Genomic DNA, 27,679 nt, shown 5'->3' with positions numbered 1-27,679 from the left:
GTGGCCGAGGCTCTGTGGGGCAGGCCCCTCACCTGGATGCCATGAGGGATGGTGTAAATGATGAGGATCGTCCCGCAGTCCTCGTGGCCCGGGAGGGACATCTGGTACCTGTGTACCTCCATCTTGCCCCGGGGCTGCGTCCCGGTTTTCTCCCCATAGATGGTCTTGCAGGATGGACACTGCAAACTCCCGTCCTGAGACAAGGCAGATGCAACTGAGCTGGCAGCCCATGAGCACATGGACCAGGGAGTGGGGACAAGAGGCCACCAGATAAGGGCAGGCACAGTGCCCAGCATGCAGATGGCCCTTACAGAGGCTGGACTGCTGTGGTCTTCTAGTCAAAGTAAAAAGCTGCGCACCACCAGCTCATCGAGTCACTGTGTGGATGGGGTGAGGCACCTGGAGACCGCAGCTGGCAGGACACCTGGCTCCACAGGCAAGTCCTCCCCAGTCCCCCTGGAAACCTGCCACCCACACCACTGCCACTGGGTGGCAGGGAAACAGACAAGGGGCCCAACTGGGCCTTGCAGGCTGGCCTGTGACTTGGTTGTCTCCGCCCTCCCATCTATATCCACCCTGGTTGAGTGCCCCTGAGGTCTGAAGGGTGGGGGACACAGGACAAGGGTCAACACCGAGAGCCTGAGTAAGCCTGCTCTGCCTAGCAGGGAACCCTGAGCATGGTCCCCTCTTGGTGCCTTGCATCAGTGCAGGGTGTCACAAGAAAGGCATGGAGTACTTGTGCATGGTAGGGAGAGGCAGGCCTGCTGCTCAGAGGAGCCCGGGACCTCCCCCTGAGCTGGTTGGAGGAGTCAGGGTATCAGCTTCATTGGTCCCCTTCCTAAAACACAGACAGGCCAACAGGTGGGAGCTGAGCCTTCAGAAAGCTCTCCAAGCCAGGCACTGGTGGTTCACGCCTGTAATCCCAGCTACTCAGGAGACTGAGATCTGAGAATTGAGGTTCAAAGCCAGCCCAGGCAGGAAAGGCTGTGAGATTCTTTTCTCCAATTAACTCCCAGAAAACTGGAAGTGGCGCTGTGGCTCAAAGTGGTAGAGCACTTGCCTTGAGCTGAAGAGCTCAGGGACAGCACCCAGGCCCAGAGCTCAAGCCCCAAGATCAACAACAACAACAAAAAAAGAAAGTTCTTCAAGCAAGACACAGGGCTTCGCAGTCCTGCCAGGAGCGATGCCACCCCTGCTACCCCAGAGGCCTAGCACTGACCCTCAGCCTGCTGCAGGCTGCTTGCTGGGGCCACCGGCCTGAGGCAGGGCAGGTCACTGGCTCCCACCCAGACCCACATGGGCACCTTGTTTCCGTTGCAGTACATGGCCAGCAGGCACAGCAGGTGGAAGGCATGGCTGCACTTGGTGAGGCGGCCCACAGCCACGGGTCCCAGGGTCTTGTTGTCGGTTGCATCACTATAGCCGGACACTGTGGACAGTTTCTCCATGCAGATGATGCAGTCCTAGAATAGAGACCAAACACAGGGCTCACTGACCAGCCACTGGCCATCAGCAGGCCAGTCTGTGGGAAAAGGCCTTCCTTGGCTGAGATGCAGGAAGAGGATACACACCAGCCAGCGGCTGTGCTCCCACACGGGGACCCAAGTAGTCTGTGATCTGTGCCAACGAAGAGCAAAACCACAGGCGTGGGACACAGGGACCACGCAAATAAGGACAGAGGGAGAAGCCTCTGGGGCTGGCTTTTACAAGAGACACAGAAATTGTCAGATGGACAGCAGGACAGAGGAAGGGACCACCTGAGGCCTGAACCAGAAGGGGGTGTGCACAGGTCAACAATGAACCTAGAGCTTGGACAGGGCTATGTCTTGACTACTGCACTCAGGAGCTGGAGCAGTCTTGTGTCAGGACCCAGCTGAGGCATTTTAGCAGCCAGATGAGCCAGGTGTGATGGTGCACACCAATAATCCTAGCACTCAGGAGGCTGAGGCAGGATGATCATGAGTTTAAGGCCACACTGGGATACACAGAGCTGCCTCCAAAAAGGAAAATAAGCATCTGGCCATGTTTGGCTGCATGGGTAGCAGCTTGGAAAGGAGGTGCCTGAGGCTGGAAGAAGAGGAAAAAGAGAAAGCCGGAGCTGAGTTTGGAGAAGGCTGAAGAAGGACGGGAGTCCAGGACAAATCCCAGGCTTCTGTCCATCTGGATTTCTCACACGCCCAACTCAGAATGTGGCATGGAAGGTCCCAGGTTACGTGCCGGCACACTGGGTGCCAACTGGGTCTCACGGGCTGTCCTGTGAGTTCATTTTCTCTGCGCCTCCCGCCCTGCTGAATGCCTCCACAAAATGGAACAGGGCTGAGGAAGGGCAGGAGATGCAGAACAATTTCCAAGGGTTGACTAAGGGAGATAGGCCCAATCCTCTTGCCTGAGAGAAAGCACTTTGCTCAGGACCGCAGCTCAACTCTGATGGCAGTGATGCAGGTCTTGGGAAGCCAGGGCACCTCATCCTGATAATGCCTCCCACAGGAGCCCTGCATACCTAGGAAGCAATTGCCAGGCCGAGTGTGGGCTGGGGTCCCCTTCCCTGGAGTTTGCCCTGGCCTCTCACAGGACACATACCTCATCAGGGGGTGTTTTCAACTCCTCAGTGTAGCTTTTGATCACTTGCTCTGGCTCAGGCCTTGGAGCCCCTCCTGCAAGAGACGAGAACATAAGCAGTCCTGGGTGTGCGAGCCGGGCAGCGTGGTGCCAGGGAGAGCAGACGGGCAGAAGTCCAAGCTGCCAGGAGGAAATGTTAGCAGGGCAAGAAGGGAAGGTTAGCGCGCAAGACAGGACAGCCTTGGAGCACACGCAGGATACTGGCAGCCCCGCCCAGGCCACGAGCTTGGTGCCTGGTCCAGCCTGGGAGGCCCTGGAGGAGGCAGAAACAAAGAAACAGAGCAGCCTGTCACGCCCCTCCCAGAGTGTGCCCCAGGAAAGCAAACCTAGGCCCTTCTCAAGACACCCGCAAATGCCAAAGAGCAGCTGTGACAACAGGTTCCCACAGAGGATGGCCGAGTACATTCTAGCGGTGCTGTTTTCAACTTCATCTCAGTGTAAGGAAGTTTTGCGTGTATGGGGTCTGGAAGCGTGTCCCACAGGGCATCTGCCTACACATCTGCTTATGACGCTGTCATAAAGCGCTGTACATTTCAGTGCTGGAAGAGAGGTTGTCCCATGCCCACTCAGTTCACAGCAGAAGTGCAGGCCGCTGGCCCCCGCTTCACCGCCTACTCGTGATGCGGAGGAGGCCTGTACCTCCGGACACCAACCCTGGGCCAAGGTCAAGAACCCAGCTGGCTAATCAGAAGGTTTCAGCTGAGCTCCTGCAGGCTCAGGGGAGGCTGCAGAGACAGCAGGGCCCCTGAAGCAGCTGTGCTGGCAGGGAGCCAACACCCACCTCAGGGGTCACTGTGAGGCTCCTGTTTTCAACTCGAGCTCAAACCCTGACCAGAGGCCACAAGGTCTTATTATCTATAGGCTCAGCATCTAACTCTCAGACCAGAGAAGGCAGTAACAGAACAGGGAGCCAGATGGGGGTGGCAGGCGGTGTGGTGGAGCAGAGGGGGTCAGGGGACACTGGGTTTGACTCCAAATCCTGCCACTTGAGTCTCAGTTCCCTCAACGACACAAAGTAGAAGCTAGAGCTGGGGGCGGCAGGGGCCAGCGGAGAGACACCATGCATGCATGCCTCTGGCCTTCCAGATGCACACTCCATACTCCCACACCCCATACCCCCTACTCCACGCTGGTGTACCCTGCACCCACCCTAGAACCCAGATATACCCCGCATGTACACACAATCCCCTACCCCTCTGCCTGTCCATCTGGACCCCTAGAACCCACACTCTGCTGCTGTGGTAACAAAGAAAACAACGCCCACCGGCACAGAACAGCTGGGGCTTGGTGGCCACAAGCCAGACAGGAGTGCCAGGCCCCTCTGCCAAGACTGCCTCCTGGCCCTTTTCTGCCAAGACCCCACTCAGCAAAGAACCCATGATTCCTAGAAATTCAGATGATAGCCCTTTCCAAATGATGTACAATACTGAAAATACATGACATATGAATAGCACAGGACATGTTTTTGGCCAATATAAACTAGCTATCAATACCAATGTTTTCAGATTTAGTTCCAAATCCTGAATGTCTTGAAAGATTGTTATGAATAGCAGAATGGGACAAAGTTTACACTTTATCTATTTGCAGTCCATCAGCTTCTTAGCTTGTTTGCCATAAGCATGAGCTCCCTTTTGTAACTGAGTACCCTGGCCCAGGTAGGCTTGCTTCTGTGAGCCATCATCAGGTGACCGCCACGCTCATGACACATATCTGAATTCAGAAAGGCAGGGCTGTCCTTTCCAGACAACCCAGGTGCCTGGGGGGCTGCCAGGCAGCCCCGCACTTCTGCCTGCCTCCATCAGGGCAGAAAAAAGCAGCCACCATTGCTATGCTGACCTGCACATCCCTCCTGCTCCTAAGCCACCTGTTCACCTGAACAGGAGCCACAGACAATGATGAGGAAATGTGTGGGAGCCATGGCCAGTGAGGGCAGGAGCAGGGGGTGGCCCAGGCCAGCAGAGCCACGGCTAGGGAGGGCAGGAGTGGGGGTGGCCCAGGCCAGCAGAGCCATTAGTCTACAGCTTAGCTTCCCCAAGTCCTGCAACCCCCCCAGAACCTGCCCCCTAGACTTCTGAGGCTCTGTGCTGACCACATCCTCTTCCTGGAGTCCCGCACCCCACTGAACACAGACCTCTCAAGCAACACCTCTGCAGGCAGGCCATCTCTGACTACTGGATGGAACCGGATGCCATGCTACCTGGCCACACACACTGGGCTGCTCTCTGGGAACCTTTCCTGAAACAAACCAGCCCCTTGAAAGGGAAGGCATCCCATAATCCTTAGCCAGCTGTCATCTACACCTTCATGACTACAAAGTCACAGTGTCCCTAGGAACAAGGCCACTTTGTCCAGCTTCCGCCAGGGAAGTAAGTCTCAGGAGTCACACCCACACACACTGCCTGCTGGAGGGCAGGGAGAGAGGGCAGAGGAAGTGGAGGGCCACGAGGGCAAGAGCGACGAGCGCAGGAGAGTCAGAGGCAGCAAGATGTGGAAGAGGCTTAACAGAGGCCAGAGAGCATTTGTGAATAGCAACTACCTTTCACGGACATTTTCCTCAGTCTCTTAACTGAGCTGTGACTTTTAGAGGCCAGACAGGAGGCGGGAGAGCTGGCAGGCTGGGGTGCGCGGCTAAGACACACAGGGAGTCCAATGGCTGACATCAGCACACTTGTCATGCCTGCACGGGTGCGAGATCAGACATGCAGAGGGAGAAACGTTAGAGGGAGGTGTTCGCATACGATGCCCGCAATCCTTTGGTGTCCAAGCTGGTGGCACATGAACAGCCAGGAGGACCTGAGAATTGCCCTAGGGAACCTGGAGGTTGCCAGATTCTAGATTTCCAGAGCATGCAATGTGCAGTCATTCGCTTCAGGAAAGTGTATAGAGTATATCCCAGGGTGTCCCAAGCAGTCCTGGATGACATCTCCCTGCACCCATGCAGGGGGAGCACATGAAGTGCAGTGGCAGGGCTCTGCCAAGCTGGATCAACAGGGCCAGCCCCTTGATTCTGAGGGTTCAGTCGCCCCCTCCACCCCTTCGAGCCTACAGGCCTGGCTGTGCCCTCCCAGCTTACCATACCCTGCTTTCTACCACCCATGTGGCTACCTTGGTGACATGGCTGCTTGGGGCTTGAGGTGACCCAGGCCCAGCTTCCTCTGCTGCTGTCCACGAGGGAAGGAACTGTGGCAGACCAAGGCCAAGAGCTCCCTGCTGCCCTCCTCCTGGGGCCTCACTTGTCCTGGCTAGCTGCACTCCTTCCTACTCCCCCATAACCTAGTACCTCACAGTGGAGTCCCTGGCACAGCTGGCCTCCTCCTTGACCAGAGCGCTCCCTCAAGGGAGGGCATTCTGGCTTCTCAGCCAGTGGAGTGAGAATAGCTTTCCTAGGCCTCAGAGCCAGGCTCAGGGTTACTCAGGGTCAAAGCCCAAGGCCCCTACAACATGTTGAGCCAGACAGCACTGCCCCACCAGACGAAACTCAGGGGGTAGGGGCTGACAGACCAGCTGCTGAGGGTCTCACCTGGCAAAGGAACCCAGCTTGGGATAGAAGCTGAGGTCAACCGCTAACTGGGCAGAATCAGGCCAGGGATGGTGTGCTGCCACTCTGAAGGAGGCACCAAAGTACACTCCAGGAGACCCAGAGTCACTACAATGCCACCCATACTCCCAGCTTGTTACTGGGCTCAAGTGCAGTTCCCTTGGGAATTAAAGGAGCAAGATGACAAGCAATTGCAGGTGGCGGAAAGATGGGAGGGATTTGGAATAGATGCAGCTTTCCTTCAGAGCCCACAGCCTTAGTGCTGACCATGCCTCCTGACTGGAACACAGGCCCTGCCCGGGGCCCACTGTGCTCAGATCTGCCCTCAGCCAGCAGAGGTACCCGCCCATCCTGCAGGCAGGTCGTCACTGGTCACCTGGGGAAAGGGGCTACACCCTGCCAACTCAGCCTCTTTCCCACTGAGTGGTTCTTCCTAGTCCTCTGACGTCAACAACTCAGACACCTGTTTCAGGGGTCTTCTTCCCTTCACCCACCACTGCCACAACCCAGCACGCAGGGCACCCTGTCCAGAGAGAGGAAGACATCCTCAGGGCCACCTTCATCAGCCTCCAGAAGGCCGGAGCCACAGCACTCTCCATCCAGACCAGCAGAACCTGATTCCTGGTGCTCAGTTTGAAAGCAGCAAGTAAGAGGCATGATGGACAGGAGGAGGGATGGATCTGACAAGGGGTATCAAGAATAAACCATCATGCCAGGCGCTAGTGGCTCACGCCTGTAATCCTAGCGATTCAGGAGGCTGAGATCTGAGGATCGCAGTTCAAAGCCAGCCACGGCAGGAACATCTGTGAGACTCTTATCTCCAATAAACCACTCAGAAAACCAGAAGTGGCACTGTAGCTCATGTGGTAGAGCGATAGCCTTGAGCTGAAGAGTGCAGGGACAACACTCAAGCCCAGAGTTCAAACCCCATGACCAACAACAAAAAAAAGAATAAGCCATCACATCTTCCTCAGCAGCAAAGGGTGAAGGACAACCTCACACATCGCCTAACTACTGAACAACCATGGCTTTCTATCCACTCCAGAGAACTCCCACTCCAAGCCTCTGAATGTGAAGTCCCCATCTGCAGACTCACTCTCAATCATAAAAACCCTATCTGACCCAGGGCTGGCCCCTCATCTGGAGAAAAGGGTCAGGACTCAAGTCTACCCTGCTCTGGCCTCCCCGCCTAGTTTCACACCCAGTGTCACCTCTTGCTGGTTGGTGTACGAAGCCAGCTATGGCAGACAAATCCAAAAGACTTATCTCCAATTAACCAGCAGAAAGCCAGAAGTGGAACTGTGGCTTAAGTGATAGAGGAACAGCCTTGACCAAAAAAGCTGAGCAAGAGCATGAGGAATTAAATTCAAGCCCTAGAACTGCCACAAAACCAGCCACGAACACAAAAAATCCTAAAAGCAAAAAGGGTGGGCTGGGGGCATGACTCAAGTGGCAGAGCATGTGCTTCCCAAGTGCAAACAAGTGTGACACAATTGCTAAGCTACCTCTCTCAGTGGCTCCCAGGAGTGGGAGAACGGCACAGTAGTGGTCCTCTGCCCCTGTCCTCTGCTCTTCAGTCTGAGGGCCCTCCCCATGCCGCATCACAGCTTGTTCTTTGTTTGTTGTTGTTGTTGTTCTATTCTTTTGGGGGCAGCACTGGGGTTTCAGGACCTCTACTACTTGGGCCCCACCTCCAGCACTCTGCTCTCTTTCTTCCTGGCTCCAGCAGAGCCGACAGCTGAAATGGGCAGAGAGGACCTTAGGCTGTCTCCCACCTGGCTTTCCCCAGTTCCTTGCCCTCCTCACTCCTAGTTCTACCACCTGCCCAGTGGCTCTCCCAGGGTCCTCTGAGGCTCTCTTGGGAGAGACTAGGCCCTTCCTGGGCTGCACTCCACACTGCTGCTGCCTCTGGGACAGGCCGCTGTCTATACCACAGCCACATCTGAGCAAGTCTCCCTCCAGACTCAGGAGTGCCAAAGTATCACACACAAGAAGCCAAATCCTGGGACAGAAGGACTCTGAAGGATTTTGAAGTTCTCTGAGCCTCAGTTTCCTCAAACATAAAGTGGGACTAAATCCATACCTCAGAGTTGTTTAGGAATTCAATGTGAATACACATGCAGAGCCAGCCCTCCTCGAGTCACTGTTGTGATGATAGACTATGGTGACAGCTGGACTCCAAAGGCCACCCTGTTTCCTCGCTGTGTTGCCAGCCATCTAGACAGAAGGCTCCCTTCTCCAAGGCTGGCCCTCTCCCTGCACTTCACAGGCCTGCCCTGTCTGACCACCTCAAACTCTATCACTTGCTTCCTTGTGTCAGCTGCAAGTGGCAGGAGTCTGCTGCCCTTTCCTGTCTTCTCTGGTACCCACTTTGGGTTTCCCACAAGGTCAAATCTGCTTCTAGCTGCTCCACCCCTATGAACCCCACAGGGCATGGGTAAGAGACACCATGATGGACCCAATGGCACGTGTTGATGACAAGAGTGGCTGGCATGCAAGTTAGCAGCAGCAAGAGCAACTTGCCGAGCAAGAGGGAAGCCTTGGGTTCCATCCCCAGCACAAGAAAACAATCAGGGTCTAACTACAGCCAACCCATTCTGAGAACCCCCAGAGGCTCCTGCAGGCCAGTAAAGTGGCTCTATCTATAATTCCATGCAAAACTTAAAAAAGGATGTGCAGCCAGATGCAGATGGCTCACGTCTATAATCCTAACTACTCAGGAGGATGAAATCTGAGGATAGAGGTTTGCAGCCAGCCTGGGCAGGGAATTTCATAAGACTCATCTCCAAATAAGCATCAAAAAGCACTGGAAGTGAAATTGTGGCTCAAGTAGTAGAGCACTAGGCTTCAGCAGCACCCAGCCCAAGTTCAAGCCTCATGACTAGCGCACGCATGCACACACACGCACACACACATACACGCACAGATGTGGGAAGTCCACTTGAGAGCACCATCATCAGGCCTGACTCTGCCAGAGGGCTTGAGCAGGGGGCACCAGGCTCACTCCCTCAGGGCACACCATCATGGGAACAGGCACTGCTTCCCCAAGCGATACCTTCAGGTTTCCTGGAGGGTGATGAGGCCCCCAGCCCGCTGCCTCCTCCAGTCCAGGCACCTACCGGCAAGAGCTTGCTGGACCCTGCTGGGCTTCGGCATCTGCACAGGCACCGTGGCAGGGGTGTTCCCGGAGCTGCTGGATGCACCACTGGGGAGGGAGGCACTTGGAAAGAAAGAGAGAAAGCTGAGTGGAGCTGAGCTGAACCCCCTGCCGAGGCCCCCTTCCCACCTCTACTTTCTCTGATTGCTTGGGCAGCTCGTAGACCAGAACACAATCCTGGAGCTCACACAGTTCAAAGCTCACTTAGTTTCATTAGAGTGAGGTCTGGGTTCCTGTGAACCATCAGCCATTGAGACCAACACAGCCAGTGATCTGCTGACCTTCTCTATACATGATTCCTGCCAGAAACACATCACCTGGTCCACGCTCAAGAAACAACTAAACCCAAGTCAAGGGATATTGAACTAAGCACCTCTGTGGAACCAGAAGCTATAAGGGACTGAGGAGCATCAGGGACTAGAGAACAGGAGGAATGACAGACACCCACCTGCAAAGCAGGACCCCACACAGGATCCTGTGAAACCATTTAGCTATAAGTGTTGCACACAGGCAGTTTTCTGGTCCTCACCACACTGTTTACGGTGAAATGTAAAGTGCAGGAGGTATGGGAACTCTGTACTGTGTAAGCTTTCTGTCAATCTAAAACCAGTACAGAATAAAGCTTTGGGGATGTTTTCTTAATAACAGTATGGGTACTAGAGGTGTAACTCAGGAGTGGAGCACTTGCTGAGCATGTCCAAGGCCCTGGGTTCCATCCCCAGCACCAAAAAAACACAAAAACAGCAACAACAACAAAAAAACCCAAAACCTATAGTAACGAGGGTCTAGCTTGCCATGGTGACTATGTTCAATGCCATTCACTTGGTTATAAATACTCATGTTTAAATGTTTCAAATGGTAACAAATGCAGGCCATTTTGGTTTGGGAAGAGAAGGTCAAGTTCCTGCCGGCTCCACCTCCCTCTGACTCCTAGGTCCTCCCATCCATCCCAATCCAGAACAGATGATGAAATATTAAGATTACAAAACCCTCCCACATAGTCCCACACTGGAGTTCCCAGGGCCTTTGTTCCACAGGGATGGGCCCAGCCCAGATCAGGGGAGGGCCAGCTCCTTTCTGTTCCACTTGCTGTCCCCAAACCACCACTGCTCCAGGGGCTGCCACAAGCTCTACACCACCCCAGTCACATGTCACAGACAGGAAACCTCATACCCAGCTGGAGCTGATGTATGGAAAAGTCTGGAGCAGACTTCTAGAGCAGGTACTCTAGCATTATCCTAAGTTCAGAAAGAGATTTTGTTTGAATATTTTGAATGTTCTTTTAATTAAAACAGCCTGCTTTTGGGGGCTGGGAAGGTGGCTCAGTGGTAGAGCGCTTGCCTTGCATGTCTGAGGCCCTGGGCTCAATTCCTCAGCACCACATAAGCAAAAAGAAAAAAGCCGGAAGTGGCACTGTGGCTCAAGTGGTAGAGCGCTAGCCTTGAGCTGAAGAGCTGAGGGACAGCGCCCAGGCCTAGAGTTCAGGCCCCATGACCAGACCCAAAACAATACAAAAGCAGCCTGCTTGGCTGGACAACAAAAAGAACAACTTAGATCTGAGGTATGTATGGCTCAGCAGTAAAGCACCTGCCTACCAAGGGCCCTTGATTCAAATCACAGTTAACCACCAAAAGAAAAGCAGTAGCTCCTACCCTCTTTAGCTACTCTCAGCATGAAGAAAAGGGTGAGAGAGACCTAGGAGGCCCTGATAATGCAGAGAAGGTCTGGGACTGAACACCAGAGGTGTCCATGAGAAGCAAGTATGTCCCTATGAGCCTATTTCCCTTTTTTCTGACTGGAAGGAAGAGGGATTGTCCCTGAAAGTGTTTGTGAATGATGTGAGATTCCAGCACAGGTTCCCAGATCAACTTCCCAGGGTAACACTGAGCTTGAGCCTTGAGCTCCAAAAATCAAAGCTTAGCCAGGTACTGGCGGCTCACACCTATCATCACAGCTACTCAGGAGACTGAGATCTGAGAATCAAGACTTGGAGCCAGCCTGGGCAAATCTGAAACATAATCAGCAAAAAGCTACAACTAGCCAGGCACCAGAGGCTACTCAGAAGGCTGAGATCTGAGGATCACAGTAGCCAGCCCAGGCAGGAACGTCTGTGAGACTCTTATCTCTAATTAACCACCAGAAAACTGGAAGTGGTGCTGTGGCTCAAATGGTAGAGTGCTAGCCTTGAGCTGAAGAGCTTAGGGACAGCGCCCAGGCCAAGAGTTCGAGCCCCACAACAGACAAAAAAAAAAAAAAAAAAGCTACAACTAGAAGCATGACTCAACTAGTAGAAAGCTAGCTGTGGTTAAAAAACTAAAATAAACACAAAAAGTTCAGAGCCTAGTGAGAGCACTAGGCCTTGAATTCAAGTTCCAAAAAAAAAAAAAAAAACGTGGCTCTCAAATTCTGTAAAACAAGTACTCAGTGGGCTAGGGGAAGAAGCCTACACAGTCCACAGAGGTTCCTGACAGCTTCTCTTCACAAAGAAACCAAGGAGAGGCCCAAATGGGGAAGGCCTAGTCTGAGTTCCCACACCCAGGACTAGCAGTGAGGATGCCAGTGAACAGAACTAGGAGCTGACCTAGTTCGGTATAAAATTTTCCCATGTCACCCCTACATGTATCCTTCCAGAACATTCCATCCCATTCTCGTCTCAGGAGGAACACAGAAATATAAGGACCTGGGCTGGGAAGGTGGCTCAGTGGTAGAGCGCTTGCCTTGCATGCTCAAGGCCCTGGATTCAATTCCTTAGCACCACATAAGCAAAAAGAAAAAAGCCGGAAGTGGCATTGTGGCTCAAGTGGTAGAGCGCTAGCCTTGAGCTGAAGAGCTGAGGGACAGCACCCAGGCCTAGAGTTTAGGCCCCACGACCGGACCCCCCCCCAAAAAAAAGAAAGAAATACAAGGACCTGGGCCTCACATTTCCCAAGATGGGCTCGGGATAGAAACTCACCCTCAAAGGCTCAAGCATGTACCATTTTACCACTAAACATCCTTTACAAGAACTGTTATAGCCATTGTTTAGGTGCCATTCACCTCCACTCTTGGGCTACCTACCAGGCCCACCTGGCTTTCCAGCCTGGGAAAGCTCCACAAGGGCCAAAGGACGTGGGACAGGACTACATAGTTGGTGCAGACATGATTTCACAGTCCCAGGCACGGGAGCGAGCAAGGAGGATGGAGAGGAAGGAAACCTAACCTGGATATGCTGAAACGGCTCCCAGCACCCACGTGAGCTATGTGCCCTGGGCACCTCAAGTCTTCTTCCTGAGCTTCAATTTCTTTAGAGAATAGGGACAGATCCAGAAGGTTCCAGGAGGTGGAAAGGCTCCATACAAACTTCCCAGGTCTCTAAGGAGCAGAGGAAGGCAAACAAAGGCAGGCCTTTGGGGTTCTGAACAAACCGTGAATTGAAAACCACAGTAGTATTAGAGCAAAAGGAAACTTCAGAAACACACCAGTTCAACGGCATAGTCTCAGGAGGGAACAGAAGAATCATGAGCTAACAGCCTAAAGCAGGCTGGAAGTGAGGCCCTGTCTAAGCCTAAACCCTAAGTGTACAGGCCAAGAGACAGCCACAGCCAGAGTCCTGGGCCCACAGCTGAAGGAAGGGCGTCCATGCAGGGCAGCAGACATAAGCTACGAGGAAAGTCACCTAACAAGATTATTTAGTGAGGAGAAAAATACCTGCAGATTAAGTTTTAGTTACTGGTCCTAAACGCCAACCCAGTCATAAAAATGCCAACTAAGGGGTCCTACCTCTGTTACAGTGCACGTGACATATTCATTCAGGAAGTTCCCACCCACCACATTAGGACACGTGTTTTGATGCATAAAGCGATAACTGTCAGCTGCAGGAAACTTATTTACACCTAGCAGATCAGTTACCAATGACACAGCGTGTCCAGGATTACTCCATGTTCCTAGGGGGCACCAGTAAACCACACAGACAGTTTCATCCAGATTGAGCAAGAAGTGGACTGGAAACCATGAGCACTTCAAAAATAAAACAAAGGCTATGGGTTCCACAGAGCCTGAGGGCCACCTGCTCAAACAGTAACTCCTCCAGGCCTGCCTATGGCCATGTTCCCCTCTATGGGAAGGGCAAGTTTCACTCAATCTGAACACATGCACTTAGCTCTGAGAACATTGCAAAGCCCCTAGGAGAAGAAGGTACCAGATGTTTTCAGTTATCCCAGGGTCAGGCCACAGGCTCTTTCATCCTTCAGGGAGGGCAAGTAAAGAAGGCCACATTACAAAATTAGACATGGGAAAAGCCTTGTTTCTCATGGCCTGGATAGGCCTGTGCAAGTGCAATTACACTCATCCCAGCTCCAAAAAAGTTCAAGGGAACAAGGCTGCACACCTATCCCAGGGCGCAGGCTGCTTTGTGGCTGTGGCACCCAACACACTAGCTGGCCCAGTTCCTCCCAGCTCCAGCCCAGGGCCCAGGGCAAGCAGTGACAGGCATGGCCTGCCAGCACCCAGAGGAGGACTGCTGGCACTACGACCTGCTGTCATCTGCCAGCCTCCACACAGGGCCTGCAGCTGAGGGGGAGACCCTGACAAGTACACAAGATGGTTTGGGGAAGATCAATGGAAACTCCCTATTAAAAGCCTCATTAAGCCAGGCACTGGTGGCTCACGCCTGTAATCCTAGCTACTCAGGAGACTTAAGATCTGAGGATTGCAGTTCAAAGCCAGCCTAGGCAAGAAAGTCCAAGAGAGTCTTATCTCCAATTAATGACCAGAAAATCAGAAGTGGCACTGTGGCTCTCAAGTGGTAGAGCGTTCGCCTTGAGCTGAAGAGCTCAGGGATAGTGCCCAGGCCCAGAGTTTTAGTCCCACGACTAACACAAAAAAAAGAGCCCCATTAAGTCACCTGACTCAACCTAGAATCCTACCTCTAGTTAGCATGTAGCCACTTGCCTCAAAACAATGTTTAAAAAGCCCCAGGAGCCAGGTGCCAGTGGCTCATGCCTATAATCCTAGCTACTCAGGAGGCTGAGATCTGAGGCTCATGATTTAAAGCTAGGTGGGCAGAAAAGTCCCCCTGAAACTCTTATCCCCAATTAACCACTTAAAAACTGGAAGTGGGGCTGTGGCTCAAGTGGTTGAGTGCTAGCCTTGAGCACAAAGAGGCTCAGGGACAGCACCCAGGCCCTGAGTTGGAAAGCTGCAGCTCTGATCACTGTTCAGGACCGTCAATGAAGGGCCTGGTCCCTGAATGGGACTCCTGCATCTGAGGGCAATGGGAGAACACTTGTGAGTAGTAACACCTCACTGGACTTGCCATTCCCAGAGGCCAGGTCCATAGCCCCAACTTTGGAAGCAGCAGCAGCCTGGAAAACATGGACCCCATCCCAATCGTCTTCCCTATCCAGACCTGTCCTCATCAACTGCAGTGGCTTCTACCCTGCTTCACACTGCATCCCAGGGCTTCAAGGACTCTCTACATGTCCTGAGGCCAGGTTTAATTCTGCTTCTGCCACCTCTGGCTATGTGGCTGAAGCTCAAGTTGATGATCCTACCTATAAAGCTTAAGTACATCATGCAGACCAGTGAAGTTGCTCCCATAGCCTGACCTGTACCTAACAATGCTGGTCAGGTCCTGGGAAATCCATAAGAACAAATACTAGCTGCACATAAGCTGCCCAGGTCTGTCACCTCACAAGATGGCTGATCAGCAGTCCAGATCAGTAAGACACTGTCCTCCCTGGGGACCAGGACAGCTACAGGCTGCAGACTCTGCTACCTCCCACCCAGGTCTCTCTCCCTCAGAAGGCAGTCCCATGCTGCTGTCCTCTCAAATCTATGTTCTCCACACTCAACACTGGGCAGTAAGCACAGCACAGCACCTATCAGCCAGCTGAAGTGTACTCCTCTTAGCCAAGATTTTAAAATGCCACTTGGCCCCAACACTCAGAGGCTGAAGGGCAAGAAGATAGTAAGTTCAAGGCCAGCCTGTGCTACACAGTAAGACTGCCTTAAAAACAACAACTGCCAACAACTGCCGGGTCACACATGGTCCATGCCCATGCCACCTGTGGACTCCACACCCTGCACCACATGCTTTCCCCATTCTAGGTTTCTGGGGCCTCTTCTGAGGATTTTGGGGTTGGCAGTGTCTGGCCCAGGAGGGGAATCAGTGAGTGCACAGCTACTGGAATGTCTTCAGGTATAACACATGCCATGTAGCACACGAGCACAGGCCAGGTCTCTATAACCTGGCACCACACAATCCCAAAGGAGTGAAAGGATGACTTTAGCCCAGTGAAGGCCAGGTCACTCCAGGCTACATAGGGCCATGGCACCTCAGCATTTGTGTGGCATGAGACAATGGAGCAGAGACAACCAAGAAGGGCAGGGGCCACTCGGCAGTGACCCGGGTGCTCCTCTCAGTACATAAAAGCAGAAGCCAGTCCATGGCCAGGACAATGACCTGAGGGACATGATACCTGGCTCCACTGGAAGTGGACGAGGCTGGAGGCAGAAGCTGTGGTCCCAGGTGGGAGAGGCTGGAGCGGAAGAAGGGTTGGTTGCCCAGGGCAGTGACTGCCCCACCCCAGGGGTTGGTGGTGTTCAGCCTGGGTGCGGATCTGGCCCCAGAGAGTGAGGGCTTGTTGTATGGGGCAAAAGCTTGGTGGGCCCCAAAGACAAGGGTAGTCCTGTGGGAGGCTTGAGGGGTGGAATATGCAGGAAGGTTGGTCATGGAGTGGCGGTAGCGGCCCGACACAGGGCCAGTTCCACTGCCATGGAGGCACTGGTGGCAAGAGCAGGCAACTCCTGTGTGGCCTGGTGGAGCGATGACGGTGGTTACTGGGTAAGGTAGCCCAACTTGGCGCCGCACACTTCGGCAGAAGCTGGAAGTCTTATTGGTCTGTGTGTGGGTGGCATAGTTGATGGTGTAGTTGTACCCCAGGGGAGCCAGGTCCACAAGCTGGGTGCCTCCAGCCACCTGCTGTTCCAGATAGTCACAGATGCTGGCTTCATAGGCCGTCCAGGAGCCATCGTCACCCAGCCACTCCCAGACAATGCCTCGGCCCGGCGCTGAATTCTGGGGAAATAGGTGCCGGCGCACGGCTCGCATGGTGCCTGTTCAAAAGAGCAGAGCACATAATCAGGGATGTGCTAGCCACTCCTTGAAAACACAACAAAACAGGGAATTTGACAAGTCTTTTCCTGTTAGATATATAGCCCTAGGCATAGAATCTAAGGCTGCACCCATGCTAGATGCTTTGCCACTAACTTATATTCCTAGTTCTAGAAAAAAAAGCCACTTTCGGCTTTTTTCTTATGTGGTGCTGAGGAATCGAACCCAGGGCCTCGAGCATACAAGGCAAGTGCTCTACCACTGAGCCACCTTCCCAGCCCCATAGAATTCTTTTTTTCACAAAACAAAATGATCACTGTTGGTGTACATAAGGCTATGCAAGAACATGTGACTGGGGTACGAGCCAGGCACCAGTGGCTCATGCCTGTAATCCTACTCAGGAGGCTGAGATTTGAGGAACACAGTTCAAAGCCAGCCCAGGCAGGAAAGGCCATGAGACTCTTATCTCCAGTTAACCACCAGAAAACCAGAAGTGATGCTATGGCTCAAGTGGTAGAGCATTTGCCTTGAGCTGAAAAGCTCAAGGACAGTACCCAGGCCCAGAGTTCAAGCCCCAAGACTGACCAAAAAGAAAAACAAAAAAACAAAAAAACATATGACTGGAGGGCTGGCGATGGCTAGTCTTCCAGATTTAGAGGTAGAGTACAGAGATGTGCAGGGAAACTTCCAGTGCTGAGAACAGAACAAAGGCAATAGGCAAAACTAGTCCTCAAAATATTTCCAAGCACCAGGAGCTGGTAGCTCACAACTGTAATCCTGGCTACTCAGGAGGCTGAGACTTGAGGATAACGTTCAAAGCCAGCCCATGCAGTAAAGTCCCTGCGAGACTTTTATCTCCAATTAACCACTCAAAAATCAAAAGTGGAGCTGTGGCTCAAAGTGGTAGAATGCTAGTCTTTAATGCCTAGGCCCTGAGTTCAAGCGCCACAACCAACCAACCAAACAAACAAACAAAAAAATCCAAGGATTGCTTAGCACTAATGAAGTCCAAGATTCAATCCCAAGCACCAAAAAATAAAAATAAAAATTATTCTAGAGATGATACTTCTATGTCTCCATTTGTTGTGTCTGTGTATCTGTGTGTGTCTGTGTGCACCAGTACTGGGGCTTGAATGCAGGACCTAAGCACAAGAATGACAGGTACCCAGCCTACATCTCCACTTTAAAAACATTGAAAGCTAGGTGCCAGTGGCCTAGGCCTATAATCCTAGCTACTCAGGAGCCTGAGATCTGAGGATCATGGCTCAAAGTCAGCCCAGGCTAAAATTAGACTCATCTCTGAGTTAAAAGGATGAGCTGTGGCTCAAGTAGTAAAGCACTAGCCTTGAGTGAAAAAGCTAAAGGACAGCACCCAGGCCCTGAGTTCAAGCCCTAGTAATGGCACAAAAATCAAATAAACAAATAAAATAAAAACACTGAAAGTGGGACTGGCCTGATACAATGTCAGCTGTGAGCAAAAAAGCTGAGCCCCTGAGTTTAAGTCCCAGTACCAGTACAAAAAGAGGAAAAAAACACAACTATTACCATAATTTACTTTTTCTCAGCCAGCCTTTTAAGAATGAATATTTGAGCTGGGAAGGTGGCTCAGTGGTGGAGTGTTTGCCTTACATGCCTGAGGCCCTGGGTTCGATTCCTCTGCACCACATAAGCAAAAAGAAAAAAGCCGGAAGTGGCGCGGTGGCTCAAGTGGTAGAGCGCTAGCCTTGAGCTGAAGAGCTGAGGGACAGAGCCCAGGCCCAGAGTTCAGGCCCCATGACCGGACCCCCCCTCCAAAAAAAAGAATGAGTATTTAAGTAACAGACAACCACACTCAACTATTCCTGCTAGTTCCACATATTACACCATGGCATTTCTTGTCTAAAGTTTTTATATTACTATGTGATTGTCTAATATGGATTAATCTTTTTTTTTTTTGGTCAGTTGGGGGCTTGAACTCTGAGTCTGGGCGCTGTCCCTCAGCTCTTCAGCTCAAGGCTAGCACTCTACCACTTGAGCCACAGTGCCACTTCTGGTTTTCTGGTGGTTAATTAGAGATAAGATTCTCATGGACTTTCCTGTCCAGGCTGGCTTTGAACCTGATCCTCAGATCTCAGCCTCCTGAGTAGCTAGGATTACAGGTAGTCAGCCACCAGCGTCTGGCTTTACCACTCCCTTTAATTTCAAGTCTAACCACATTCTTTAGCTGGTCTATTTTTTTTTGGGGGGGGGGTCCGGTTGTGGGTCCTGAACTCTGGGCCTGGGCGCTGTCCCTCAGCACTTCAGCTCAAGGCTAGCGCTCTACCACTTGAGCCACAGTGCCACTTCCAGCTTTTTTCTTTTTGCTTATGTGGTGCTGAGGAATTGAACCCAGGGCCTCATGTATGCAAGGCAAGCACTCTGCCACTGAGCCACCTTCCCAGCCCCACTATTTTGTTTTTGATACAGGGTTTGACAATGTAGACCAGACTGACCTCATATTCCCCATCCTCTGCCTCATCTCTCTCTTTTTTTTTTAAAACCAGTCCTGAGTCTTGAACTCAGGGCCACTGTCCCTGAGCTTCTTTTTGCTCAAGTCTAACACTCTACCCCTTGAGCCACAGCGTCACTTCTGGCTTTTTCTTTTCTATTTGTTGGTCAGTCATGGGGCTTGAACTCTGGGCCTGGATGCTGTTCCTCAGCTCTTTAGCTCAAGGCAAGCGCTCTACCACTGAACCACCTCCCCAGCCCTACTTCTGGCTTTTTCTGTGCATGTAGTTCTGAGGAATCAAACCTGGGGCTTCATGCATGCTAGGCAAGCATTCTGCCATTAAGCCACATTCCCAGCCCATCTGCTTAATCTCTCCTGTGCCCCACGTCCGGCCTCAACAGGCCCTCTCCCTAGTAGAATCATGATATACTAGGCTTCCATGCTGGCCAGCCGTCTAGGGATGCTTGGGACCCTGAAGGCTGCAGCAGGCACTGGCGTCTGGGAGATGAGGGGGAGGGCCTCCACAACATGCTCCACAGTACCCTCTATTACTATGAGATTCTCTTCACCTGAGTACTAGCTGGTCTATAGTTCTACCTCTCAGATGTGTTCATTTCAGGGGTGTGGACAATCTCTGTAAGTCACATCTGTAACTCCAACACCTGACACGGTATCTAGCCCAAAGCACGTGCTCAGATTCTATAGGAGAGGCAGAAGGGGCATACCAGTGTCCTGGCGGAACTGGGTCCAGCTGGGGAGATCGATGATATAGGGAGCCAGTGAGGGGTCGGCTTGGCCCAAGGGGATGCTGTGGGCCAGGCTCCCCAGCCCAAAGCGCTGACCCTTCTGCTGGACAAACTGCTGCTCAATGTAGTTGCAGACGGCTGCACTGTAGGGGTGCCAGGTGTTCAGCCCATCCCGCCATTCCCACACAGCCACTGCCACAGGGCTGGGGTATACTTGAGCCAGGGAAGGGTTTGGGGCCATGGCCATCTTCCTGGAATGCCCTCTGCTTCCCCAGATGGCTTTAGAGCACTTTGGGCAGCAGTCTTGGATTCATTGCCCAGCACCTCCAGTGGACCTGGAAACAAGACAGACACACAGTTACCCGCACACAGCCTTGGTAATGGGGAAAGAAAACAAGCTTCCAAAATATGTAAAGGCACAGGGAATTATCAGTGACAAGCAGGGGAACTCCAAGTCAGTCCTGCAGCCTGCCTAGCTCCGTGCATGTTCAGGGAGCATCTGCCCCCCCTATGACTCAGCTATTTGACTGGTCCTCTTATACTGTCTTCCCTGTCATCCCAGATCCTGGACTGAGTCCTACACTTATATAAGAGTCTACACTTCCCAGCCCAGGTTTGCCTGTGGGTCACAGGAAACATCCACTCTGCAGTAGGTCAGCCATGTTATCTCCAGTAGGAGGAGACACTCTAGGACCTCCTAGGGCCAATGGCAGAGCTGCAATACAGGCCAGGTTCTGTCTCTTCCACATCTCCAGGCTGCTCCTGCACAAGACTGACCACAGAAAAAGCCCAAAATAAGAAAGTGCCCCTTGGGCCTCTCCAAGCTTCCCCAGTCCTCAGTGACCACTGTCAGGCTCCCACTCACAAACCCCTGCCCATCTCGGGACATCCTTCTCTGAGTAACTCGGGTCCACACCCTGTGCCCTGGCTGTATCCTCTGTGCTCAGGAAGGCTTCTCCTGGCCACCTGGCACATGGCTGTCACATGAGCTCCTAGCTCTTTACTCAGCACTACTGAACCACACAAGGGCATAGCTGCCCCTGGCCTGCAGCCCCACAAGAGTGCCCTGCTCACAGCTGTATGTTCAGAACCCAGCAGGGCCTTAGTGAGGGGCCTGTGCTCAACTCAGGGATCTACATGTGGTAGCTCAGAACATTGCTGAAGACATGAGCAAAGCTGTCCCTCAACAGGAGGTCTGCCAGGGTGCCTGACACTGCCCCCAGCACTAGCTCTTAGAGTATGAGGACAGGGCCCAACAAACCAAGTGACCAAATGTACCATGGTCTCGTAGCAATTCTCCTACTTTAGGTCAGGAAGGCAAGGCAGGAAGAGCTCAGACTTTTCCAAGGTCACACATATCCTGCTAAGTAGCTGTACAGAGAGCAAGGCTCGCCTGGATGCTGCCTGGGCTCCTGCTAGCAGAAGGAGGAAGGGAGAAGTGGTGAGACATCCACACAGGACGCTGGGCTCACCATCCTATTCACACCATAGCTGGCTCCCCCCACCCCTAGTTACACTCTCCCTGTTTTGCAGGTGTGGAAACAGACTCAGCTGCACCCGCTTGCTCACAGTCATGTGGAAAGCCACAGGCTGGGGCCAAGGCTTCTACACTGCCCTAGGCTGTGCCACTCCCTACAGCTGCAGGGGAATGTGAAGACCAGGCCCCTGGAAGCAACCCAAGCTCTCCACTGTCACACTCAACACATCTCTAGCTCGCTCTCATCTGTAAAATGGAGATGCCGATACAGGAGACCGAGACAGACAGCATGAAGTACCCCAAGTGGGGCCTCCGCCCTTTCTCACCTCCGCCACCCAGGGCACAGGGTGGGGAGGGCCTGGAGAACACTGCACACACCTGCCACAGAGCTGCCAGGGAGAAGATCTGGGGTACCCTGGGCAAGGCTGGCTCCTTAAAATTACAAGCTTCTGTAAGCACCTAAGGCACAAGCCAGAGGCCCGACCTCTGAGGCAGGGTCTCCAGAGCTGCCATTCATCCCCTGGGCAGCCCATGGATATATTCCAGCATATCTTCTCTGGGCAACAAGCTCACACATTCCACAACAAAGGAGCCAGGAACTTTGGCTCAAGCTTTCCAGGCAGGCATGAGGGCTGCATAGACTAAGGGCCCCTGCACTGGAGACTCAAGATGATGAACAGTCACTCCCTTTGGGCAGAGTCCAGGTAGACTACAAGCTGGAGGTCCCAGAGGACAAAGAAAGGGACATTCTCTTGTTGGCAGGCATGCCTGCTGGGGTTCCACTTGAACCCAGGAATTACTTACCATACAGCCCTGAGTCAGTGTACTCATGGTCTGTAACAGCCTTGGCCAACACAAAGCTGCAGTTCAAAAGGCCACTTTATTTCAGCACCTAATGATAGGGGCTATGTAGGGAATTCTTTTGTGTGTGAGAGCACACATGCACACACACCCATACACATACAGCAGTCCTAGGGCTTGAACTCAGGGCCTAGGCACTTTCCCAGAGCTTGTTTTTGCTCAAGATTAGTGTTCTACTACTTTGAGCCACAGAGCCATTTCCAGCCTTTTGGTAGCTTACTAGAGATAAGAGTCTCATGGATTTTCCTGCCCTGGCTGACCGAACCATGATCCTCAGATCAACTACAATTATAGGCTTGAGCTATGGATACCTGGCTTGTCAGTCTTGGGGCTTGAACTCAGGGCCTGGGCACTGAGATTTTTTTGTTCAAAGCTAGCACTCTACCACTTGAACCAAAGTGCCACATCCGGCTTTTTCTATTTATGTGGTACTGAGAAATCGAACCCAGAGCTTCATGCATGATAAGCACATTCTACCACTAAGCCATATTCCCAGCCCCTATAGGGTATTCTTAATTATGAAAAATATTATTATGAATGAATATTATTATGAAAAATATTATTATTATAATTGCTAATTGAAAAAAGCCTCAACCAAGAGGTAACTTAAACGTCCTACAATATTGTATTTTTCCATCAGCAATATATAAACTAACTGGAGTGTTCTGATAAAACTTTATGAACAAAACTGTGCAGGGTTGCACAGGCTGTGATGTGCAGAGCCCACGTTCCTCCCTACTCCAAATATCTATCACTGTGCCTCCACTCTCCTAGGGTAGAAAACACTTCTCCAAACCAGCATTTCTCCAAAAGTGAGAACTTGCTCTCCTGGCTGCCCTCCGTCTAACAGAACCTGATGATGGGTAAAAGCATCCCACTGCATAGTAAGTAGCATGCTCTGGAGGCCCCCCCACCCCCAGGAGCCCCAAGTGCACCCTGGCACCATGCAAGGCACTGGACTGTTAGGCCCTGGCCTTTCTGGCCTCTCTCTCTCCACCTGTCCCCATCAGTAGGTCCTGCACGCAGATCACCCATGTATAGCCTCACAACAACACTCTCCTGAGCTCCACAGCCCTTGTTCCCAGCCACCTGTACCTACTAACAGCGCCCAGAACTGGCCAAACTGTCTCATAACCCCACAAGAATGCTCATCTCACGTGTCCACTTCTTGTCTCTTCCTTCCCTGCAAACCCTCCTTCATTCATTCACCTCAGCCCAGTAGGAAGCAAACACTTCTAATAGCAATGCTCACCTGACATCTGAGTACAACTTCCTTCAGGGCCCTCCCCTAGAGGCCAAGTTCTTTAAAGGCAAAGATACCCTTCAGACAAGACCAAGAACACCAAATATAAATAAAAAACAAAAACATCACCATGCTAAAATTAAGGATGATCAATCAATAAAGGTATCTTAAAAAAAGTAGAGCCAGGCATCAGTGGCTCACAGGCTGAGATCTGAGGATCACCGTTCAAAGCTAGCCAGGGCAGGAAAGTCCATAAGACTCTTATCTCCAATTAACCACCAGAAAACTGGAAATGGCACTATGTCTCAAGTGGTAGAGCACATGCCTTGAGCTGATAAGAGCTGAGGGACAGCGTCCAGGCCCAGAGTTCAAGCCCTAGGACAAAAAAGAAGAAGAAAAAAGAAAGAAAGTGGAAATAGCCAGGCAGATGGCTCATGCCTATAATCCTAGCTTGAGTAGTTAGGAGGCTGAGATCTGAGGATCAATGTTCAAAACCCACCTAAGCAGGAAAGTCCATGAGACTCTTACCTCCAATTAAACACCAAAAATTAAGAATGGAGCTGTGGCTCAAAAAAAAATGGTTTAATCCCAGTACTAAGGAAAAAAGGTACCCCTTTCCAGATAGCACCTTGGCTTCTCTTAACTTCTGTCTCCCCTTGTCCATCTTATACAAATGCAAGATTAAGTACTTTTTTTTAACGTTACATTAAAGGAAGGCTTGCGAGGCAAGCATTCTAACACTGGAGCCATACTAAATTTTTTGCTTTTAGTTTTTTTCAGACTGGGAAGGTGGCTCAGTGGTAGAGTGCATAGCTTGGCTGCAAGAGACCCTGGGTTCAATTCCTCAGCAGAAAAAGCTGGAAGTGGCGCTGTGGCTCAAGTGGTAGAACACTAGCCTTGAGGGATAGCGCCCAGGCCCAGAGTTCAGGCCCATGACCGATAAAAAAATTAAAAAAGAGTCTAGCATAACTTTTGCCCAGGCTGCCTCCAACAGCAATCCTCCTATCTCCAACTCCCAAGTAACTAGAATTAAAGGCCATGTACTAGCAATCCTACCTAGCTTCAAGTACAGTACTTAATCTCTTCCATTTGTTTCCTCCACCCCTCCCCAGTCTAGGGGATAAAGTTCTAGTTCCTTAGGTGGACAAAGCCCATCCTTATTATGTCTTTTCCCTTCGTATCAACAGTAATTGCCAGAGTGCTTCCCTCCAGTATCCTCTCATCTATCTCCCAACTCTGATGCATCCTCAAGAGCGAAAACATCTACTTCTATGCACAGCCAGTCTTCCCCACCTCCTGGCCTCTGCTCCACTCTGAATCCCATCCCCACCAGCCTATCCATACTTTCACACCCAGCTTTTTTTTTTTTTTAATGGTGCAGGGAATGGAACTCCCAGCCTCATGAATAGTAGGCACCTGAGCTATAGCAGCAGCCCCAAGGCCCAATCTATGCCTTCCTTGATGGCTCCAAGGAGAACATACCCCCTTAGCAACTTCCCACAGTATCTGGTATATCCTTTACATGCGTCCACTTAAGTCTTTACCAAGATTCTGGACAACTGAGGGGAAAAGCTCTCATTGGTTCCCTCCTGTACCAACAGCTGACAAAGTGGAAGAGACTGTCAGGAAGAATCCTACAAGTATGTTCCTTGAAACTGCCTCTCATGGAATTCTGGGGAAAATCCTTTCGCTTCCCAGAGCCTTGGCATCCTTTTTGTGCTGCTATAGCAGAACACCTTGTGCTGAGTAATTTAGAGATTTATTTGACTCATGACTATAAGTGGAGGCACTTCAGGCACTGTGGCTCATGCCTTAATCCCAGCTGCTCAGGAGGCTGAGATCTGAGAATTGAGGTTCAAAGTCAGCCCAAGCAGACAATCTCCAATTAACCAGCAAAAGTCAGAGAATTAACCAGCAAAAGTCAGAGCTGGGCCGGGTGTAGGTGGATCTCGCCTATAATCCTAGCTACTCAGGAGGCTGAGATCTAAGGATCATGGTTCAAAGCCAGCCCAGACAGGAAGGTCCATGAGCCTCTTATCTCCAATAAACCACTCAGAAAACCAGAAGTGGCATTGTGGTTCAAGGGGTAGAGCACTTGCCTTGAGCTGAAGAGCTGAGGGGTAGCGCCCAGGCCCTGAGTTCAAGCCTCACGACTGACAAAAAAAAAAGTCAGAGCTGCAGGTATGGCTCAGGCATTAAGAGTACCAGCTTTTTTGATTAAAAAAAAAAAAACATTATCCAGGCCAAGTTCAAGCCCTTGTACTGACACCAAAATTAAAAAATTAAAAAATGATCCTTAAGACATCAGTCACAACAAACAAAGAAGCAGAAACACAGACATGTAAAGCTTTGCTTTATCCTGGTTGACACAACCCACCTGCAACTCCAGCATTAGTACTTCATGAGTGTAGAGCCTTCTTGACCTAATTACCTTCCTCCAGGCTCTGCCTCTCAAAGGTTCCACTCCTTCAATGCCACTCTACCACCACTGCACTGGGGACCAAGCTGCTTGTACATTTAACATTGGGAGACACAGTATGCCAGCCACTTACTGCTCTAGCCATTGCGAGCTCTGGTAAGCGAAGGCAGTGGCCAGCCTGGATCCAGCAGCTTCATGACTTTGCATTTGGATGGCTCCTCTGCCAAACTTTCTTCCCACTTTTTACTTTCTTCAGAACTCACCTCAACTATCACTTTCTAGAACCTTCTGACCTCATTCCCTACCCCTCCTAGAGCAGAAGAGCTCTGCCCTGTGATTCAGTTCATCACCTAACACAGCCAACACATTGTCACTGACAGTGGTATGTATTTCCACACACACACAAAAAAAGATGCCAGAAGACAGATTTTGTCTGGCACCCAGGAAAGGTTGGTGCCACTAAAGAAAAGAACATTTCCAGTTCAAATATAGACATCATCGTGACTTGTGTCCTCCACTCCCAGCCCATAAAGCATGTCTTAAAATGGACGCGTCCTCTAAGACTGGTTAGACAGGAGAGGCAGTTGGCAAGAAGCCACTTGAATTTATATGTGACAGCTGACAATCAACCACCAACCCTCAGGGCTCACTTCATTCCTAAAGACTTCAAATTCTGCCTCCCCCACCTGTGCCCGTCTTCTCTTTTGAAAACCAGATTGAAAAGGCTGCAAAGTAAATTCCCCCTGGTGCTCACCTTGTCTCTCCACAGGGCTGGCACACACCGTCCCTTCTTGATGGAGACACCATATCTTTAGGAGGAATAACTTGTTTCAGTTCCCATCTTGATATGAAATGCAAACAACAAAAACTGGCAAATCTGAAGGGCTTGCTGACTCAGCAACACAAATTCCAAGGCACCTTTGCCAACAAGAAGATGATCAAGTTTTAAACTGAGAACACAGCCTTGTGGGTAAAAAAAAAAAAACTAATACACAAGATAGATGTTGGATCATATGCTGTGTGGCTGGGTACCGAAAAATCATCAGATTTTATTTTCTTGGTCAGAGCAAAAGGTTAAGAAGGACTTTTCTCAGCCCACCCAACAACCAAGGGGATGGTTGTTGTTTTAATATAGGTTTGTGTGTGATGGTTTAAAAAAAAAAATGTAGCTCTGTGTGTGTGGTATACTGGTTCAAAAAAAAAAAAAGTAGCCTTTTTGTGTGAGGTGTGTGTCCTAAGGCTTGAACTCAGGGCCTCCTGAGCTGCTTTTTGAACAAGGCTTAGCACTCAACCACTTGAGTCACAGCTCTACTTCCCGCTTTTTGGTAGTTAACTGGAGAGTTTCACAAGTTTTTTGTTTTGTTTTCCTGCCTGGGCAGGCTTTAAACTGTGATCCTCAGATCTCAGCCACCAGAGTAGCCAGGATTACAGGCATGAGGCATTGACACCAAGGGGCCAAATATAGCCTTATAAAAAAAGAAAGAAAAGCCAAAGACAACTTCACAGGCCAGTCTGCAGCAAAGGCACCCAAGAAAAGAGGAGGGGGAAAAAAAAAAAGTTCCCAAAGTCACACAGCAAATGAACAAAGAGCCTAGCTACCCGGATAAACCTAAATATACCAAGCCCTGATTTCGGGGACCAGAACGTGTGATTTCGGTTACCAGAACGTGTACTTTTCTGGAACTCTAAAGTTGCTAGGACGGCACGCACTCTTTGAGTCCCACGGTGGCCGCCAGGGTCCCCACCTCGACGTGTAGGTCCCCCGCGGCTAGCACCCGGGGAGCGGCGACCCCGCCGGGGAGGGGAGGAGGGCGGGGTCGAGCGCGGCTCCCCGACAGGGAAGCGGGTTCTAACTCCCGCTTCGCCTTTCACGACGCACTCCCCAAAAGTGACTCTGAGGCCCAGAAGCGGGGCTTCCGGGAAGCTGGCCCCGGCAGGAGAAGCCGGAGTGAGGGGGGCAAAGGGCGCCGAGTGCGGCCCGGGTCCTCCGCCCCGGTCCCCGCCCGGCAGAACTCGCACCCGGGATCGGGAGTCCCGCGCTCCGTCCCCGCCGCCACCC

General features: G+C 51.5%; 1 protein-coding gene across 5 annotated transcripts in view; it reads right to left on the bottom strand.

Moving 5' to 3' along the window:
• Dtx2 (deltex 2, E3 ubiquitin ligase) overlaps nt 1–27,679 on the bottom strand; it is a 30,067-nt gene that overhangs the window by 2,034 nt on the left and 354 nt on the right. The window contains exons 2-9 of one of the 5 annotated variants that reach the window (XM_013031732.1): nt 26,375–26,429; nt 19,600–19,955; nt 15,773–16,409; nt 9,277–9,377; nt 5,156–5,296; nt 2,581–2,654; nt 1,305–1,463; nt 33–194 (exon numbers count right to left, since the gene is read on the bottom strand). In XM_013031732.1, coding sequence (XP_012887186.1) covers nt 33–194; nt 1,305–1,463; nt 2,581–2,654; nt 5,156–5,296; nt 9,277–9,377; nt 15,773–16,409; nt 19,600–19,867 — 1,542 coding nt within the window. In that variant the 5' untranslated portion in view covers nt 19,868–19,955; nt 26,375–26,429. Of the gene's footprint in view, nt 1–32; nt 195–1,304; nt 1,464–2,580; nt 2,655–5,155; nt 5,297–9,276; nt 9,378–15,772; nt 16,410–19,599; nt 19,956–20,898; nt 20,974–26,374; nt 26,539–27,679 lie in introns of those variants that run through there. The other 4 variants (XM_013031731.1, XM_013031734.1, XM_013031733.1 and 1 more) reach the window with 4 other exon arrangements.

This window comes from Dipodomys ordii, unplaced genomic scaffold (assembly GCF_000151885.1).
Source record: "Dipodomys ordii isolate 6190 unplaced genomic scaffold, Dord_2.0 Scaffold143, whole genome shotgun sequence".
Lineage (NCBI taxonomy): Eukaryota > Metazoa > Chordata > Mammalia > Rodentia > Heteromyidae > Dipodomys > Dipodomys ordii.
This window is presented reverse-complemented; position numbering and strand designations above follow the sequence as displayed.